Source organism: Vespula pensylvanica, chromosome 23 (genome assembly GCF_014466175.1).
Source record: "Vespula pensylvanica isolate Volc-1 chromosome 23, ASM1446617v1, whole genome shotgun sequence".
Classification (NCBI taxonomy): domain Eukaryota; kingdom Metazoa; phylum Arthropoda; class Insecta; order Hymenoptera; family Vespidae; genus Vespula; species Vespula pensylvanica.
The window spans coordinates 32,600-49,999 of record NC_057707.1 but is presented as its reverse complement, the minus strand read 5'-3'; the positions used below and the strand labels follow the sequence as shown (position 1 = coordinate 49,999).

At 30.9% G+C, this 17,400-nt stretch overlaps 1 protein-coding gene and 2 long non-coding RNA genes across 3 annotated transcripts; 2 read left to right on the top strand and 1 right to left on the bottom strand.

The window, feature by feature from the left end:
- Window positions 1-51: 51 nt before the first annotated feature.
- On the bottom strand, window positions 52-2,385 carry LOC122636735. The gene is made up of 4 exons (XM_043828285.1): window positions 1,455-2,385; window positions 1,009-1,371; window positions 495-798; window positions 52-416 (listed from the first exon to the last, which is right to left on the bottom strand). Exons 1-4 carry the CDS (start codon window positions 1,587-1,589, stop codon window positions 157-159), a joined length of 1,062 nt encoding a protein of 353 aa, XP_043684220.1. The 5' UTR covers window positions 1,590-2,385; the 3' UTR covers window positions 52-156.
- A 917-nt stretch (window positions 2,386-3,302) lies between these two features.
- LOC122636758 lies at window positions 3,303-4,914 on the top strand. Its single transcript, XR_006329027.1, has 3 exons — window positions 3,303-3,668; window positions 3,839-3,963; window positions 4,712-4,914. It is a non-coding gene; the product is annotated as an uncharacterized LOC122636758 (long non-coding RNA).
- A 1,725-nt stretch (window positions 4,915-6,639) lies between these two features.
- Window positions 6,640-9,214, top strand: LOC122636759. The gene is made up of 3 exons (XR_006329028.1): window positions 6,640-6,921; window positions 7,022-7,192; window positions 8,754-9,214. It is a non-coding gene; the product is annotated as an uncharacterized LOC122636759 (long non-coding RNA).
- Window positions 9,215-17,400: the final 8,186 nt, after the last annotated feature.

The following is a 17,400-nucleotide window of genomic DNA, read 5'->3' as shown; positions in this document are numbered from 1 at the left end:
CAATTATACAATAATACTTGTTATCTACAAAATTTATGAAAAAGTCTGTACTTTGTTTTATAACTAATTTTTTTCTATATTCTTTAATAAAATTGTGCTCGATCAGCGAATAATATAAATTATTAATCTAAAATAAACTGAGATCGCTCGAAAATATCAACGGTCGGTCGATGCAAAGCTTTTAGAGTTAGATTCTGTGACATTGTTCTGTCTTGCGATAATAGCATATTCTTCTATAATCTCCTCGGATTGTATCTTATTGAAATATGTTTCTCGTTCCTGGTGTGTGTAACAGGTATCGTCAAAATTGAAATATAATCCGAGAACGATATTCAACGCGGATGTATCATACGCATGGCAACCGGAATAACGATATTGTGGTCTTTTATTAAATCGACAACCTGCAGATTGGGCACCTGAAACATCCATCGTTATTATGTGCATAATACTTGATTACTAAAGATTAATATTAAAAATGTGTTATAATTACAAACCTATAGGGCAAATACAATCTCTTGTCAGTGCGCATTGAACCCAAGGTAGCATTACTTTTTCCCTAATCTCTTTTGTGTTTCTAATTACTATATGCGATGCTCTTATAAGAGGAAGGAAAAAAAAACCCTCTGCTGATGTGTGAAAATACTCGTACATCTTTGGATGAGTTAAAGAACTAATGGCGTGCCTGGTAGGCCAGGTTAATACTCCTGACTTTGGAAAGAGATATTTTGAAATGTCAGATGAATTTAACCGTACGTTTGAATCCATGTATAGAATACAACCTAATGTATTCAAAGCTGTCTGTAATAGTAATATAATATAATATAATTGATACGTAATGTAATGTAACATAACATCATTGAAAGAATTCATTAATCTCTAATAATTGCCAAAGAAGAAATAATATTACACACACATAACACACGTGCGTGTATACACACACATAACACACGTGCGTGATACACACACACACACACACACACACATACACATATATAAATAATCAATTACTTGTATAATTAAAGGTCTGTAAACGTGTAATCTATCATCTTCTACGTGAGCTGGAAACGGAGTCAAGTCGAAGTGAATCACATTACACCTTGTAGAGTTACAAGTAGCCTTGATACTTTGGAAAGATTCTTCGTTCAGACCAACGCTATAAAGTACAATACTATTATTTGGCAAAAAGTGACTGACATTTCTAACGAAGCCATAGGCATGTTGTTCGCTTCCTGGCCTTATAAGAGTTACTACTGTCACATTCTGAGGCTTGAGACTTAGAGGCGTCGTACTTGTTTGGCCATCAAGACCAAGTAAAGCTAAATACTTTGAATCTGTCACTAATCGTTTTTCTTCAACATCTTTCAAGTTTTCCTGCAATTTTAAAATGTAATTATAGAAATCTTTTTCTTCCTCGTAATATTATGTAGATTTAAGATTTACGATAAATAGGATACCTGAAAATTCCGTAATTGTTTGTGAGTTTCTGTAACAAGAGTTTGTATAGAAGGTCGTTGATTGCTGAAAGCAATAAAAAGGATGCTGCTCCCTGCTATGCAGATTAGCAATAATAACAGTCCCTTGGTGCGCATCTCTCATCGTTTGTATGGATTTATTTTCAATTTTGAAACAAAAATACTGATATGCTATTGCTTGCATCAAGCTCGCCCTTGTGAGCTTAGGTTATGCATAAACCACGATGATGGTATAATACATATATGAAAATATATAGTGATGACATACAAACACACCGCGCGCGCGCATACACACACGCACACACACACATCACCAACTTTCTCTCTCTCTCTCTCTCCACACGACGCGCGCGCGCATCACACCACGCACACACGCGCGCACGCTAGCTATCAGCTGGTCACATTGCTTGCTTATAGTCACAGAGCTTTGGTTATATATTTATATTCCAAGTAAAATACTATATAGATTAGATTAAATGTTTTTTCTTGATAGCTTGTGTGTTTATTTCTAACATCTACGTTATTCCTGCGTTCTTGTCCACTGCTGCTACAGATATGAATCGATCCACGGTTCTCCTAAAGGTTTATTCCCCACTACGAATTTCAATTCTGCTTACATTCGAAAAATAAAATGAGGATATTGAAATATCACATGGCGACATCTAATTTCTCTCGTTCATGCTATCTCTTCTTCTTCCCTGCTCGTACAAGATTTTAAGTTATTCGGAGTAATTAAACTGTTCGAGAGGTTTCTCCAAAATTCGTCGCTTAGAAATTTTTGCTATCTTTCGTCTCTTATAGCAAAAATATAGTCTTAAAATATAGAAGTTTCTACAGGATATGAAACCACTAACTTAAATTTAATGCTATTTACATTATATATCGTAACATTATGAGAGAACGGCTGTCCTTTCCAAATGCAATTGTTTCGATGCTTTTTTAACTAGCTTTAGCTCCGCCAGCAGTTATCATTTATGTAAATTCATGAACAAAGTTTGGTGAAAAACTTTTCCGATCTATACGAACAAATGTATGAAACAATATTCATGAAAACCTTAATTGAGAAATTAAATTCAATGTACGTGCTTGATTAAGGCGCATTAAATGCGCGATACCGTACTGGCTGACAAAGTTTTCTGCGAGCGATGCTAGAATGTGTTTTAATCAATTCGAACGATGAATCATCTTACAGCTACCTCGACGATTTTGTCTACAGCAGCCATTACACTCGATATTAAGAAGTAGCGTCATTTTTGACATTTTCAGACTTCAATGATTTATATAATAAATATTACACACAAATATATGATTCAGAAGCATATAAGTAATCTTAAGTATTGTTTAAATATTGTCGAAGTAAAACCATATATAAGATAATTTTACACTTTCGTGATTGGCTAATTTTTAGCGCTGTTATTAAAGAACATTGATTGGGTAATAATCAGTACCTTGGGAGCATATTGCTTGGACAGTTTTCAACTTACTCATCGGAGCTCGTTGATTGGATTGCACGTTAATAGAATCATGCTGATTGGTCGTACGTTAACGCGTTGATTGGCTATCAGTATTTGATTGGTGCGAATTTTGATCTAGCGATTGGATTATAATTTTGACATCTATATTAATTACGGGAGTATTATTTCCGGGATTAGTAATTAAGTATGTATCTTGATCGAAGGAATTTATTTCAAAATAAAAAGATTCAACTTTATTGTAAATGTAGATATTTCAAAAGTAGGGTTTTCGATATTGTGATATAAGACGTGATTTAGGCTTTTAAGGGGCCGCGTCGGAATATTTTTCTGTTTCTTTTCTTTCTTCTTTATTTATTTATTTATTTATTTTTTTTTTCTTTTCAACAACTTGTTTCTATTTCCCTTTTTAGAGATGTCTGTAGGTTCTTTCTAGCATTTTGTCGGCCGTATCAATGATTCTGAATGGGAAAATATAGAGCTATGAATTGGAACATCATTTGCATCAAATGCTAATAATCTTAAATGATTTGTTAAGCAGTTTTCCAGTTGAGGAATAATTACGTAAATTTAGTAATAGTAACGAAGTACATAGTATATATTTTATTATATTTTTATGGAAGCAATATTAAAGGAGATATTAAAAGAAAAATGACGCGGGTATTTAAAATAAAACGTGGCTATGCGCTTGCCTTGAGTGAAATAAGATTATCCCTTTGTTATGGTACGATTGTCATTTCTTTTCCTAAGAAGAGTTCAGAACATTTTTGGATTCGGGTTATTAATTATATTTTTTGATTTTATTCTCGTGACCTCGATATATTTCGTTCAATTTTTTTACGATGTTTCAATTAATAATTGTTCATTAATTAGTCTTCATCTATTGTATCTCAGATTTTCACATACAAATATTGGTGCGAAGTTTATCGAGGATTACGCTGTGCGTATACGCGACGATGATATATTTGTTCGATGGATACTAGCTTGATACGCCTTTGTATTGTTCTTGTTGATTTCAGGTAATTTGTAGATTTTTCCTAATATACACCCTTATATGTACCAATTCATAGCTAAATACGCGATTTTCATGAAGCCGAAAATTGAGATATTGTTGCGTTTAAAATAAATTCAGAAAAATAAAATCGATGTCTCGATAACTGCATACTTTGGCATATAACAAAATTACTATTTAGCTCTTATTAATTTGATTAAGTAAAAAATTTTATATATTATCTATGATCAATATTTTGGAATAATATTCTTTATAATGGGTTATCTTCAGAGATGATTTCCAGGAATAGTAATATATTTAATTCTATAAATACAATTGTTTATATTAGTAGAATATTTATAATAGTCATTTTTGTGTTATTAGATTCAAATTATTTTATATCTAACGCCTGTTACCATAACGTAATGTTTAAAGAGATAGAATATTGGTTAAATATTACTTTTTTAAAAAATAGTTTTTGCGTAACCCGGAGAGATTGGAGCTTTCCCTAGCGTTTTTGCACAATTCTTAGCATTTTTACATAATCCTTATCGTTTCTTCATAATCCTTAGCATTTTTGCAAAACTTAGATTCTTGGGCAGTCAGTGCATTATCTAACGCTTTAATGCAATCCGTTGTTTCATTTTTTATTGCTTTTCATATATAGCCAAAGACAAGTAAGTGGATCTATTAAAAAATTTCAAGTGAATTCTAATATAAAAGCGTATATTAAAGCATGAATGAATTTGTTATTATTTTATTTTGGTATGTTTTAGGAAATTTGTTTTCTGTTTGGACTCGGTATAAATGGCAATGGGAGATGATTTTTTTCTGGCAGTACAATCTTTGATTTCGACAATATTTGGTTGTTCCTTTGCATGTATAGGTTTTGTTAATTATTCCAATAAAAATGCAATTTTATTTTATAATAATTAATAATGATTGTAATTATTAATAAATCACAATTATTAATTGTAATATATACATATTAAAGCGATTAGGACAATGTTATCGAGATGACACAAGATTTTTTATCCTTCTATCTCCAAGTTTAACGCACTAAATCTGCACAGGACGATCTCAGTGACATAGTTGTAGGATTTCCATACTTATGCTGAGCATATCTCTATTTCAAGGTAAATCGCAGATGAAGAAACCTTTAAGTGCCAATACTTTCTCTCTTTATTCTACTCAGTTTTGTCATTTAAAGAACCAAAAGCAATGGAGAAAGACAAAGAAGATGAAGTTTGTGAGATCATTGATTTATGGAAACGATGAAACGTGCAATTCGTCCCACCCGGAACGTATTTACGGAACGTTAATTATTTATGCTGACCAAGGTATTTATATACATTGAACATTTATTTTTTTAAACATACTCGCTGATTAATAGAAATACTGAATAAATAAATAGAAATATCAGAAAAGTTACTTTTATTATATTTGACATTAATCTTATAAATATTATTTATATCTACATTTTTTTTAGAAACAATTTAATTTATACACACACGTGCACACACACACATTTATATGATATATGTGTGTGGTATTTTATTGTTTACAATTCTAATCAAAAAAGAAATTTTATTAATTTTATATAGTTAATGAAGTAATACATGTAAGTTACACAGAAAATGACAGATATAAACAAAATCAATATTTTTCATGAAAGAATGCATGCAAGAGTACTGAACTGTGTACTCGTTTCGACAGATCTTACGTAAAAAGCGAAGTGAAGGAGGATGTCGAATTTCGAGAAAAACGAAAATCGACTTTACCAATTCAAATTGAATTGTGTTTGATATGCAATGTTAAATTTGAAACAATACCATCATATATAGATAATTATATTAAATATTTAAGTGAAATTGAGTATTCTATATACATTCCTATTGAGGAATTTTAGATATATCTTTATCGAGTTTGAAGTCATAGCTCTTCCTTTGGTGTTATAAAAGATTTCATCAAGTTTTATATATCACCGATAGAGTAGTATTCATTGTCATACAGAGAAGAGAAATCAAGCTTATTATCGATTTAGAAAAATTCCAGTTCGATATAGTTCCTGAATATATATATATATATATATATATGTAGAATATATATATATGTATATATATATATATATAAATTAATATTATTATATAAAATTCTTATATTTGATAAGAATAATATAAATACAAATAATTATATTGTAAGAATGGAAGTATTTCAGTTATTATTATTCAAGTAAAAAGTTTTCTGTATAACTTACAAATAAAAAGTTTGTTCTTATCAGTATTAATGAAATGCTAGAAAATGCTATGAATTAAATTTTATTGTGAAATAAACTAGATAAATTATTGATATTTTTGAGCAAAAATTTCATATGCAATTCACTTATCCTTTTCTTAGCATGTCTTTTTAAGATAAAGATTCTTTTTATTGAGGGTAGTTTAAATTTTATGATAGCCAAATTAAATATATAATAAACCCTGTATAATTGAATTGTCTTATATTATATTAATGTAAACAGTATATATCTTTATACTGTGCATATATGAAATATATATATATATATATATATATATATATATATATATATATATATATATATATATATATATATATCTTCATAATATATATATATATATATATATATATATATATATATATATATATTATAAAGATATTGTAAATATAAATAATATATCAATTTTTGTGTATTATAAGAATATTATAAGAATATATTTCATTTTTATTGCATTTAATATTACTTTTATCTTCTAAACATTACTTATATCTACATATTCTTTTTTACAAACAATCTTGGTTAGTGTATGTGCGTCTGTCGCAATTCAGACTAAACATTATTCATATTTTGAGCTATGACGAATAATAGTTGTTCTAATGGAACTTGTATAGAAAGTTTTATGTCTTATTTCGTATATTAGAATCAGTGCATCATGGAAGATAATCAAGAATGTAATATGGAACAATACTGGTAAAATGTTTATATTTTATTGATTATATGATTTCTTTGTATTATTAATAGATTTTTTGTATTATTATTAATAATAAAATTTTTTTTTATCCTTATTCAGATCATTATTACTCTCTCAAGTGAATCTATTACAATTTCAACCAATTTTGTTTTCATCCTTCTTTGATGTTTATCTATCACATTTGAGACCTGCTACGAACCGATCAACTTTTTTTATCATTGACCTACAACGCAGAGGAGTGTTAAGAGCTACTGTAGAACATCTTAAGTGGTGAGTAAACAAATTTAAGTCCTTTCAGATTCGTCCTTTTTTTCCTCATGGCAAGGATGAAAGGTCCAAATCAATACAAGTTACTGGTTGTAATTTTTTTCCATAAATTATTGATGGATCATGAGCAATTCGTCGTCTTGATTTATTCATATGTGGTTTTATTTTGTATTATAATTTTCATTTTGTATGTTTTTTTATTATCTGTCTATTGTGTATGCTTAATTAGCGTAGGATAGACTCTTTATTTTATTAGTTCGAGTCATTTAATTAACAGTGCAATTAAAGTTTCTTCTGTACGTGTTTGTTTATGATATTAATGTTGAAATTGAACATTCATTTAACCAATTTCTTCGAAAAGAAGCTTATAATGTGATTTACATTACGTGTATTGCTTCGTATTTGGTCTATTTAATCTGGATCTATTTTGGTATATCTACATCAATTTACCGTGAAGTGAACAAGAAGGTAAACATAACGAATAGATTCTGAGAATTAAGGAATAATCTTGTTCTTTTATTAGAAGTGCCTCTTGTTAGAATTATTTAAGATTTTTTGTTTGATTCTTTGATTAAAAAAAAAAATTAATTAAATATTCGATCAATATTATTGACAAAGAAAAAGAGAAAACATTTATTTTGAAAGGAAAGAATTCGAATCAGAGTAATTTCTAAAAGATAAAAAGATTTGCAGAGCCATGGACTTTAAAGGAAGATAATTAATTTTAAGTTCAGTTTAATTACATCTTTTGAACAAACAATATATTAATTCCCGTCGCATTTTTGCATTTTCATATACGCGCCTGTTCATATATTATTCGTATGGACGAGAAACGGTTGATACGGTTTAATTTTAAGTTCAATTTCATTTGAAGTTTTTCGTGATAGTCAGTGCATTAGTGATTGTACACGGAGTACATCTTACATCTTATTTTTGGAGATGTGGTAGTGGATTGTAAAAATATTTATTTTTATGCGAGATTTTTCATCCCTTAGAAAATATTTCATTATTTTGAATATGAAATTAACTACATAATAATAAATGCGAAAACATTTGTTTATTAGTATGCTTATGTATTACTATCGAGCGATGCACCGAATCAATTTATTCTCGTCTACGCAGTAAGAAGTGATTGTGCCGCGGAGAACAATGCATGCTTGATGCACGATACTGTCTTTCGACAGTTCAACCGCTAATTTCAGATCCTTCGGTCAATATCATTTGCTTTTCATATTTAGTAAAAATTTGCTGCTATGCATCGTTTATATATTGTCGTATAAATACGCAGATACGCACGCGCATCAAATATAGAGAATATGGACTCTGATATCTATGTTATTTTATTAGTTAATATAATAATAATTAGAAAATTGTGAGACATTTTTCTTAAATTTTACTTCTAAATATTTCAATCCATTTATACTGGATTTTTTCTATCAAGATGTCGATGAACAATAGTTGAACGTATTATATTAATGACTTTTCTTTTTCTAATTCAATACTTTTCATTTACCATCTTCTATTGCTACCATAAATTGCTTTATTAAGGTATGTTTTATTACAGTGCTTGATTGGAAGTCGTGCCAGCAATAAAAATATTCATTGACAAATAAAATTAAAACTATATTTATTATTATAACTATTACTATTATAGTTATTATAATTATTATGGGATCATTGGACGTATAGACAGAATACGAAGCTTTGTAAAGTAATAAAAGAATATATATTTTAAACCTAGAGTGAAAATACAATGATGCAGTCTTCTAACTGTTAGATCGTGCGTCTTCTGTCGAAAGAAAAAGAAACGACGTGTCTCGTCTTATAGCGTCATTATGTTCGTATTGATTCGGTTTCTTATCGTCGTTGATTAACGTCTGTCGCATCCTTTCCTTGGTATCGGCTACGTTTTTGTCGGTAACTATTATAAATCAATAGTATCATAACCTGAATAGCACAAATTAATTGGCAAATTATTGATTGCTGTATATATGATATTTTTTATAAACCTATATGAAAGATATAGGCTAGCGAAAATCGAATCACTTACACTTATGGTTAACAAGGATTTCATTGATTAATATATTGCACTTTCGGACAGAAAGATAGCACAACAATACATTTTACGAATTCTTATATTTAAACTCAATGTTCTATAAACATTTAATAATATACATATACATTTCACTTAAATACCATAATGTAGAAATGAAAAGTGAAAATGATAATAGTCTTTTCGGTTTCTTAATATAATTTTTATATTTAAGATCGGTGAAAAAATGGCACACGTCGCTAAACAAATAAAATTCTTATTAACAAAATGACATTTTTTATCAATTTAATAGTGTGTTGACACTTTCTTGATTTTTTATAAGTTTCATCATTCGTTTTGGTAATGATTTAAACAAATTTTGTATTTTTTTTTGTAGAAGTCTGTCCCATTCTCTTCTAATGCATTCCTTTAATTCTTGAGTTATATCAAATTGATTATATTATATTAATTGATTATCGGTGTAAATTACTCGTGGGAGTTTTTCCTAATAATTTTCTACGATATTAATGGTGTCAGATCTCGCAGGTTAGATGAGAATAGATATAGATGTATTTTTCGACGAGAAAAATGCTTTTACAACTCCTACTTTGTGAACAGACGCATTATTTTGTTGGAATATACAGTTTGATCTTGTATGCTTTTTAAGTTGCTCATCAATTACTTTTTTGTATGTCACAGCATTTACTTGATGGTCAATAAATACTATATCTGTCCGCGCATTATATTCAACCGGCCTATACCATTACACTGTCTTCACTCATTTTCGACGCATTTTCGATAACTGTCCTTTCTTAATATCATGGAAATAGTAATTAAAACCATCGGGACTATCTACACCCTTGGATACATGTTTGCTATCATTAAGTTCTCATAGATACAATTAGAGATTCTCAAATTTAACGACTGGGATATAAATATTGTTTTGTAGGAATATATTTATTCGTGAAACGAGACTACTATTGTCAGTTGGATATTTATTAACAAAATATAATATTTATTATCTACTGAATCGATCAACTGTAGAATATGTTATTATTTAATAATGCGTTGACCCGCCCTTATCTTTTATTACATACCTCCAGCATCCGTTTTGGCAAGGAACGGTATAATTTTCGAATATAATTTTGTTATAAATTGTTCTATCCTTAAAAGCATTTTTTTTAACTCGGAAATATTTTTTGTCTAAGTGTCTGTTTTCAATAGTCAAATTGTCTATTGTCCTTATAATCCACTTCAATAAGTTTACCTCAGTAATATTCTCAATTATATATTCAAATGCTAGCCAATTTAACACCGTGATATTTTCAGATGAAAAATATTGCTTTATAGTTTTGGCGCTGTGCACAGCAGCATTATCATGCTGAAATATGAAATTTTCTGTAGAAATATTTATTGCATATTTCGTTTGATCTCGTATCAAATTATTTAAAAAATTTTTCAGATTAAAGTTTTTTCCTTGTCTCATGAGTGCGAAACACTTTGAAATAATTCAACTAATTTGACTTAAACTTTATTAAAATAACATTGATTAAACCAGAATATATCTAGTCACACGGAAAGTTCACTGGTAATTTTTATGAAAAGTCTAAGTGAGCCATCTTTTCGCCCCTCCTATTTCGCGACATATTCCGAGAAAAGCTTTGTTTACTATGTTTTTGAGATGTGTTGTTTACATAGAGTCTAAACATTTAAGAACTTGAGCATATAATTCAAACTGCGAAAATATTACTCTTGCGTTGTCCTGTTCGTGAGTATATATGGCACAACTCTTTTCTTTTTACTTTTTACTCTCAGATCGATTTACTCAAGACCGCTTTTAGTCCTTTTTTTTTTTTACTCGGTCTACCGAAAATTCTTCGTCTTGGTCTACTGAAGACCGAGATTGCTTCCCGTTCTTTTTCTGTTCTTTTCTTACGTCTTCCGCGTCGCTTTTCTTATTCCCTTTTATAACCGTGCACACGCATTCGGATATTCTGATCATCCTTTGTCCTAGTCGTTACTTTATCCTATTTGTTACTTATCTTACTCAAGCTGCATTTCCATCTCATTCTCACTCCTAATATATCAGACCACTACTTTCCTTTCATAAACAAACCTCACAAAGAGCAAATCATATTCTCGATCATAACCATCGATCGACTTATCGCACGCACGCACGCATGCACTATTTTACAGACTACGTGTAACGATCTCTTTGAAGAACACGGGTCACCCTGTAGAGACTTAAGTACGGAGTTGCTAACTTTAAGCCTGGCCCTAACTGGATTCTTTTTATGGCCATCCAGTCGTCCTTTCGGTACGGACGAAAACTCATATAGTTTCTGTCGTAAGCCCTTTTATTCTCAACCTGCAATTTAACTATTTTTTTGCATCCAATTCGCGTAGCTCTTAGCGATCGCTTGGAAAGTCAGCAACCCTTTCCTTCTCTGAAAAATCACGGACTTCAAGATTCTCGTATAAACGCGCATTAATTCCAAAGAATATTTTAAACGGAATGTTACTACGGTGTTGCGTGACGTTCAAGTATTGCAGGCGATGCCACTTCTCCTTTTTCGGATGCGCCAATTTTGATAATAACGATATGAGCGTACGATTTACGATCGTCTGACCTGCCCGTATCCTCTAGGAGTTCCTGTCGCGATTCTTATATGCTCGATCGTTTCCCCTTTACAATACTTCTCAAAACCACATGACGTAAATGCAGTTCCTCGGTCCGATACTATCCGTCGCGAGTTTCCAAAAACGGTTGCGTGTCTTTTAAAACGTCCAATAATTTAGCTCGCCGAATGAATATAACCAAATGAACTTTGAGAAGTTATTTACCATTACTAAAACGTAGCTGTAACTCTTTTGTGTTGACGAGAGTGATCAGGTAGATAGTTAACATGAAATATATTTAAAATGAGTTCTCCCTTATTAATGCGTCTAAGGAAACTCTCTAGCTCACTCTCCTTTTTCGCAGCTAAGAGCTACACTCCACGCGATTGCGAATTACTTTTCCATCTTTAATCATAACCTGGAATCCAATATTCTTTTTCCAGGAGCATCTCGGCCTTGCTCGCAGTGAAATATCGTGATATTTCTTGATAATTCATGTTCGCATTTTCTTGGTTATCACCATACGTGTATCATTTACTTTCTTAAATAATACGCCTCCGTGAATTATATATTCATTGTCTTTTTTTGTCTCGGACAACTTATAAATCCATCGAATGTCGATGTCTTCTGTGTTCGCGACGCAGCTGTAGCGTTAAGGATTCGATTTTGCGATCTATAAGAACTCTGATTTCTACTAAGAGCATCTACGAGCACTATACTCTTTCCGGACTGATGCTTACGTATTCAATTTCTTCGAGGGTCAATGTCCAACGCGCTACTCGCATGCATGTTTTTCTCTTTTATCGTGAGCGCAAACGTTCGGCAGTCAGTGTCAATTTTGAAAGGGATTCTTAACAAGTAAACCCTAAGTTTGCGCAACGCTTTTATTATTGCGAGTATCTCTAACTCATACGCAGTTCGCGTATTTACTTTCCTCAGGTTTCATCTGTCTGCTCGCGTAATATATCGGATGGATTTTATGCGTTCGTCTATCTTTCTGCATGAGTATCGCCTCGAATCCGTGTACATCGGTATGGAGTTCGACCTCCGCTCCAATTCGGTACAAACAGAAATAATCGCACAATTTAGTCTTTGAAGTATTAAACTCGTTTTTCTTTTTTTTTTCTGTAGAATTAAGCTCTGCATCTTTCTTGAATAGGCTGGTTAGTGGTCGAACGATTTCCGAATATTCCGGCATGAATTTACGGAAGTAAGAATTGTTACGTCAAACCACGCGTTAAAACGGAAAAGAACTTTAATAACGAAACAAGAACGATTTATATACAATTATCAGCTCTTTAAATTCTCTTAAGAAAATATACAGATAATTTTGAACGTTCGTGAAAGTTCCCTTTGATGTTAGATCAAGGAAACTCTGAGTCTGTCGAGCCGTAGACCGATCCGAAAACTCATGTATGATTTTGATTTTCCGTTTTGATGGAAAAACACGACCGTTTTCTATGATATGACCTAGAAATTTCTAGGACTACTTTCAAGGAACACACTTTTTCCAATTAATGGAGAGGCCGCTTCACTCGCAGTTTCTCAAACTATTTCTAACTTGTTTACTTCGTTCGAATCTTTCCATAACACGGTAAGGTCTATATAAGTTAGCATTATTTTATTATTTATAAGATCTTTAAAAGTTGCTGTAAAAGTTGATGTATCGCTGAAAATTCATAATGCCAATAATGGAGGATTATGAATTTTTTTAATTAAGATTATAGGACTCGCTTATTTTGAAAGAGATGATCTCACGATACCATCTTTAATCCATTTTGCAATTTGTTTGTTTGTCTTCGTCTGTCTCCGAGGGAACTTGTCGGCTGATCGATTTGTCATCTTTAAGCGCTATGGTCTTTATCTCTATCTCTCGACTCTTTTCCGATACGTATTTTTCTGTAGACCTCTGTACCCTTTCCCTTATGCCCGAATTGAAAATATTCGACAAACCTATTGTGTACGATTATATATCGAGTTTGAAGACTTCCGAGATTCATTTTTCCGCGGTTTTACATTTTCTTTCGGTTTAATATAAATGTTATCGTCTTTTATCTCGTACCACACGCGATGCAGAAAATTGGGGCCTAATCATACGCGGATACAACGTGAATAGTCATCGAAAAAGCCTTGGCTTCTCTATTTCCGCTGAGACGCAGAATTCTCTTAGCGTCGTATTCGTGCCTATATCGAATCCCTTGACTGTAATCTTTGTTTTTTCAAAGGTGGTGAACTCATCCTGCTATGCTGGTCATGTCTACTACGGCTAATGAGGGATGACATTCGATAGTGAGACATTTCCGTATCTTTGCCCCTTCCGTTGTTACCATTTTTGTTGCCACATGTCTACTCGTTGCCTCATTACGTGGTTTTCCTTCCTTTTTCTATTGGAACTCGCGATGTCCACATTCGTTGCAGCGATTCTTGTTCAACTGTCGATCGACTTATCTCTCATATACACGCGCACGAACACACACACACACACCACATCCCGAACACATAACTAACTAACGCAAGAACCTTCCATGCTACTCCGTTCTGCTTAGGATCATAATCGTAACTTTTCCGATTGTAAAGAGCATTTGTTATGATTGTAAGGAGTAGAAGCATAAAAGATTCCAATTATTTTCCATTTTCTGCGGATCAAATACTCGCTTTCACAAATAATATTCAACTTTCTACAAAGAATTTCTTAAGTTTTCTTAAAAAATTGTTTTCTTAAGCTTTTGTAACAAAAATGAAATTAAATGTAAATTTATTGTTAAGAAGTCCAACACTTTATTGCATATATATAATAGTTCTTTAGCTACATTCTGAATATGTGTTGCAATATTAATCACGGTTAAACAACAATTAAGTTGGCTTTCCATGCGTTGTAGTATTTGTGTTAGAAATAATTAATTATTATTATATTAATTAATAATTAATTATAATTAATTGTATACTCAGATACTTAATTGCAAACATTAGATCTTTCTCTCGTGCAGCGAACTAAAATCGAAGTAATTCTATCTTTTATTAAATGGATAATAGTCTCTAAATAGGTCTCAGGTATATCGACATTTATTTCGTTTCGAATTCTTACTTGAGATTCGAACGAAATATAAATTCATGCTGGATCGTTGATCTTCACTGGATCGTTGATTGTTATATGTTAAATTGCTAGTTCTGCGTAATTTTGATAAGTTGTAATTTGAAATTTTAGTTTTGAATGTATTTTAAAAACCAGTTTCCTTTACTTTTTATATTTCTTTACTTTCACAAATTGTGAGACAGTAATTCGGAGGAAAAAATTTGCAGAAAAGCTTAATTTGCAAAGGATTCAATTTTCTGATTTGCAAAAAGTTGAATTTTTGTGGAATGCAAAATTTGTAGAAATGTAACTTCCTTACATCAACTTTTCTAATATTTTAGAGAAGCCAATTTACTCTGGTTAAAATTTCAGTTATTTTATTTCACAAATATATCGAATTTTTTAAGGTAAACGAAGATGATAACTTTCCTTTTAATAATTTCGGATGTTTATTCTTGCATTCTCTTAATAGTATCTTAATAATATTCTTGTTCATGTGTAATTTTTGCATATCTTTTTTCTATACATGCAATCTGTTTGCAATGCATAACAACAAAGAGGTGATGAATATGTATTATCATTTTGTAAATATCAATTTCTTTCCAGTTGAAATTTGACACAAACAGTACGAGTTTCAAACGGCCAAATTTAGCATGTGGAAGAAACACTTTTTATACCATTTTAAACTCTCTCGCATACGTTCGATTGATTTTAATCGTTTGAGTTTATGATCGCGCTGTTTAGATTTTACGTTGAAAAATTCCAGTACGTTCAAACGCTATCGACAACTGACGGTATATTCAGAATCTGTCTGAAATAGCGTGCTCAACTTGACTGACGCATATACATACATCGCACCGTTGTTTTTTTTTTTTATGTAAATAATACAAGTAATACATTTTATATTTCGTTGTTACATTTTCAATCATTTTTACTGAATAAAAACTTGAGATATTTATAAACTAATAGTACGAATATATAGCAATCCACAGGTATTCCGTAAAATAACAAATAAATTAAAAATATTTTTAATTTTAAAAACAAACAATATTTAAATGAAAGTAACAGTTAAAATTTATAAGATTGTTTATTAAAACATATTAAATGAATACTTTTTCACATTGTAGACAAATCAGATGAGATTTTTTTGCTAATCTGCTGTCTTTTGTGTTACAGATATTTGTATTAAGAATTTTCACAAGTATAATAACAGACATTGTATTAAGTATTGACGCAAGTTACATGGCAACTTTACTAAACTAAATGTTTTTCCTTTACGTCAACACTTGTTGAAAATGCTTTCTTTCCTTCATTTACTCATATTCAATTTCAAAAATAATTTTCGAAATGAAATCTAACCGAGGCATGATTTTTCACCAACTTGTAATTATATATGCATTTAAAACCATGTAATTGATTATGTTAAAGGCCATCTTTTTCCAATATTTAACTGTTCTTCGTTCATCGAGATAAGTATACAGCATTTTATTTGATTCATCGATACCACTCATGAAGGTATTGTAAGAATGAACAATAGCTGTTTGGTTTTGTCGAATGCATTTTTCTACTGTGATCTTTTTTTGTTATTGTCACATTTTGATCTATTGCTTTCGTTGAAATTAGTAATATAGGATTTTTTAAACTCTTCTTTCCACGATGCGCACAGAAAAGCACATCATTGTTTCGAAAATACTTCATTTCATTTATATTAGCTGTTTTCAAGTGATCGGGGACACATTTTCTGTTTGTTCTAACAGTTACGGTTAAATAAGTATCTGTAGAATATAAATATATTATTAAGTAAACGCTACTAAAAAAGTTGTCGACAAAAATGCGATGTCCCTTATTCAAATAATTACTTTCTTTTAATAAATTTACCGCAACAGTATATCCGGCTCTAAACTTTTTTCCATCACTATCAGTTTTTACTTTCACACATTTGTAACAATAAAAGTTTAAACAATATTTTGAAATGACAAGAGGATGAATCCGTAACACAAGAATAGAGAACGATATTATCACAATGTCACAGTTGTGGAAAAATAGGTAATTTCAGGAATCAGTATCTGCAAATAAGAGAAATTGTCAGAGGCCCAACAAAAATAAGAACTAACGAAGGCGGGTAAGCAGAAAAATCAGAAAGGAGTAGAAAGGAGCGAAAAATGTGATCAGACAAAGATGCACGATTTTTCAGGAATGTTACTTTCTTTACGAGAATGATGTTTGAAAATAGGTCATTTATAAGAGGAATATTCATGCAAATAAAAGCTTGTTTTAAAAAACGAGCACCCTTATTTCATGTAAAAAAAATTTTTGTCTTTCCAATAAGCCCTTAATGACCAAAACATGATAAAAATGAAAACCATAAGAATTCAAGATGATATACGAATCATGAAGAAATACAAGCCGATGTGTCGAGTTGCAGACAACGCCTCTAGTTTAATATGGTATGTAAATAATAATATTGTTGATATGTAATAATAAAAT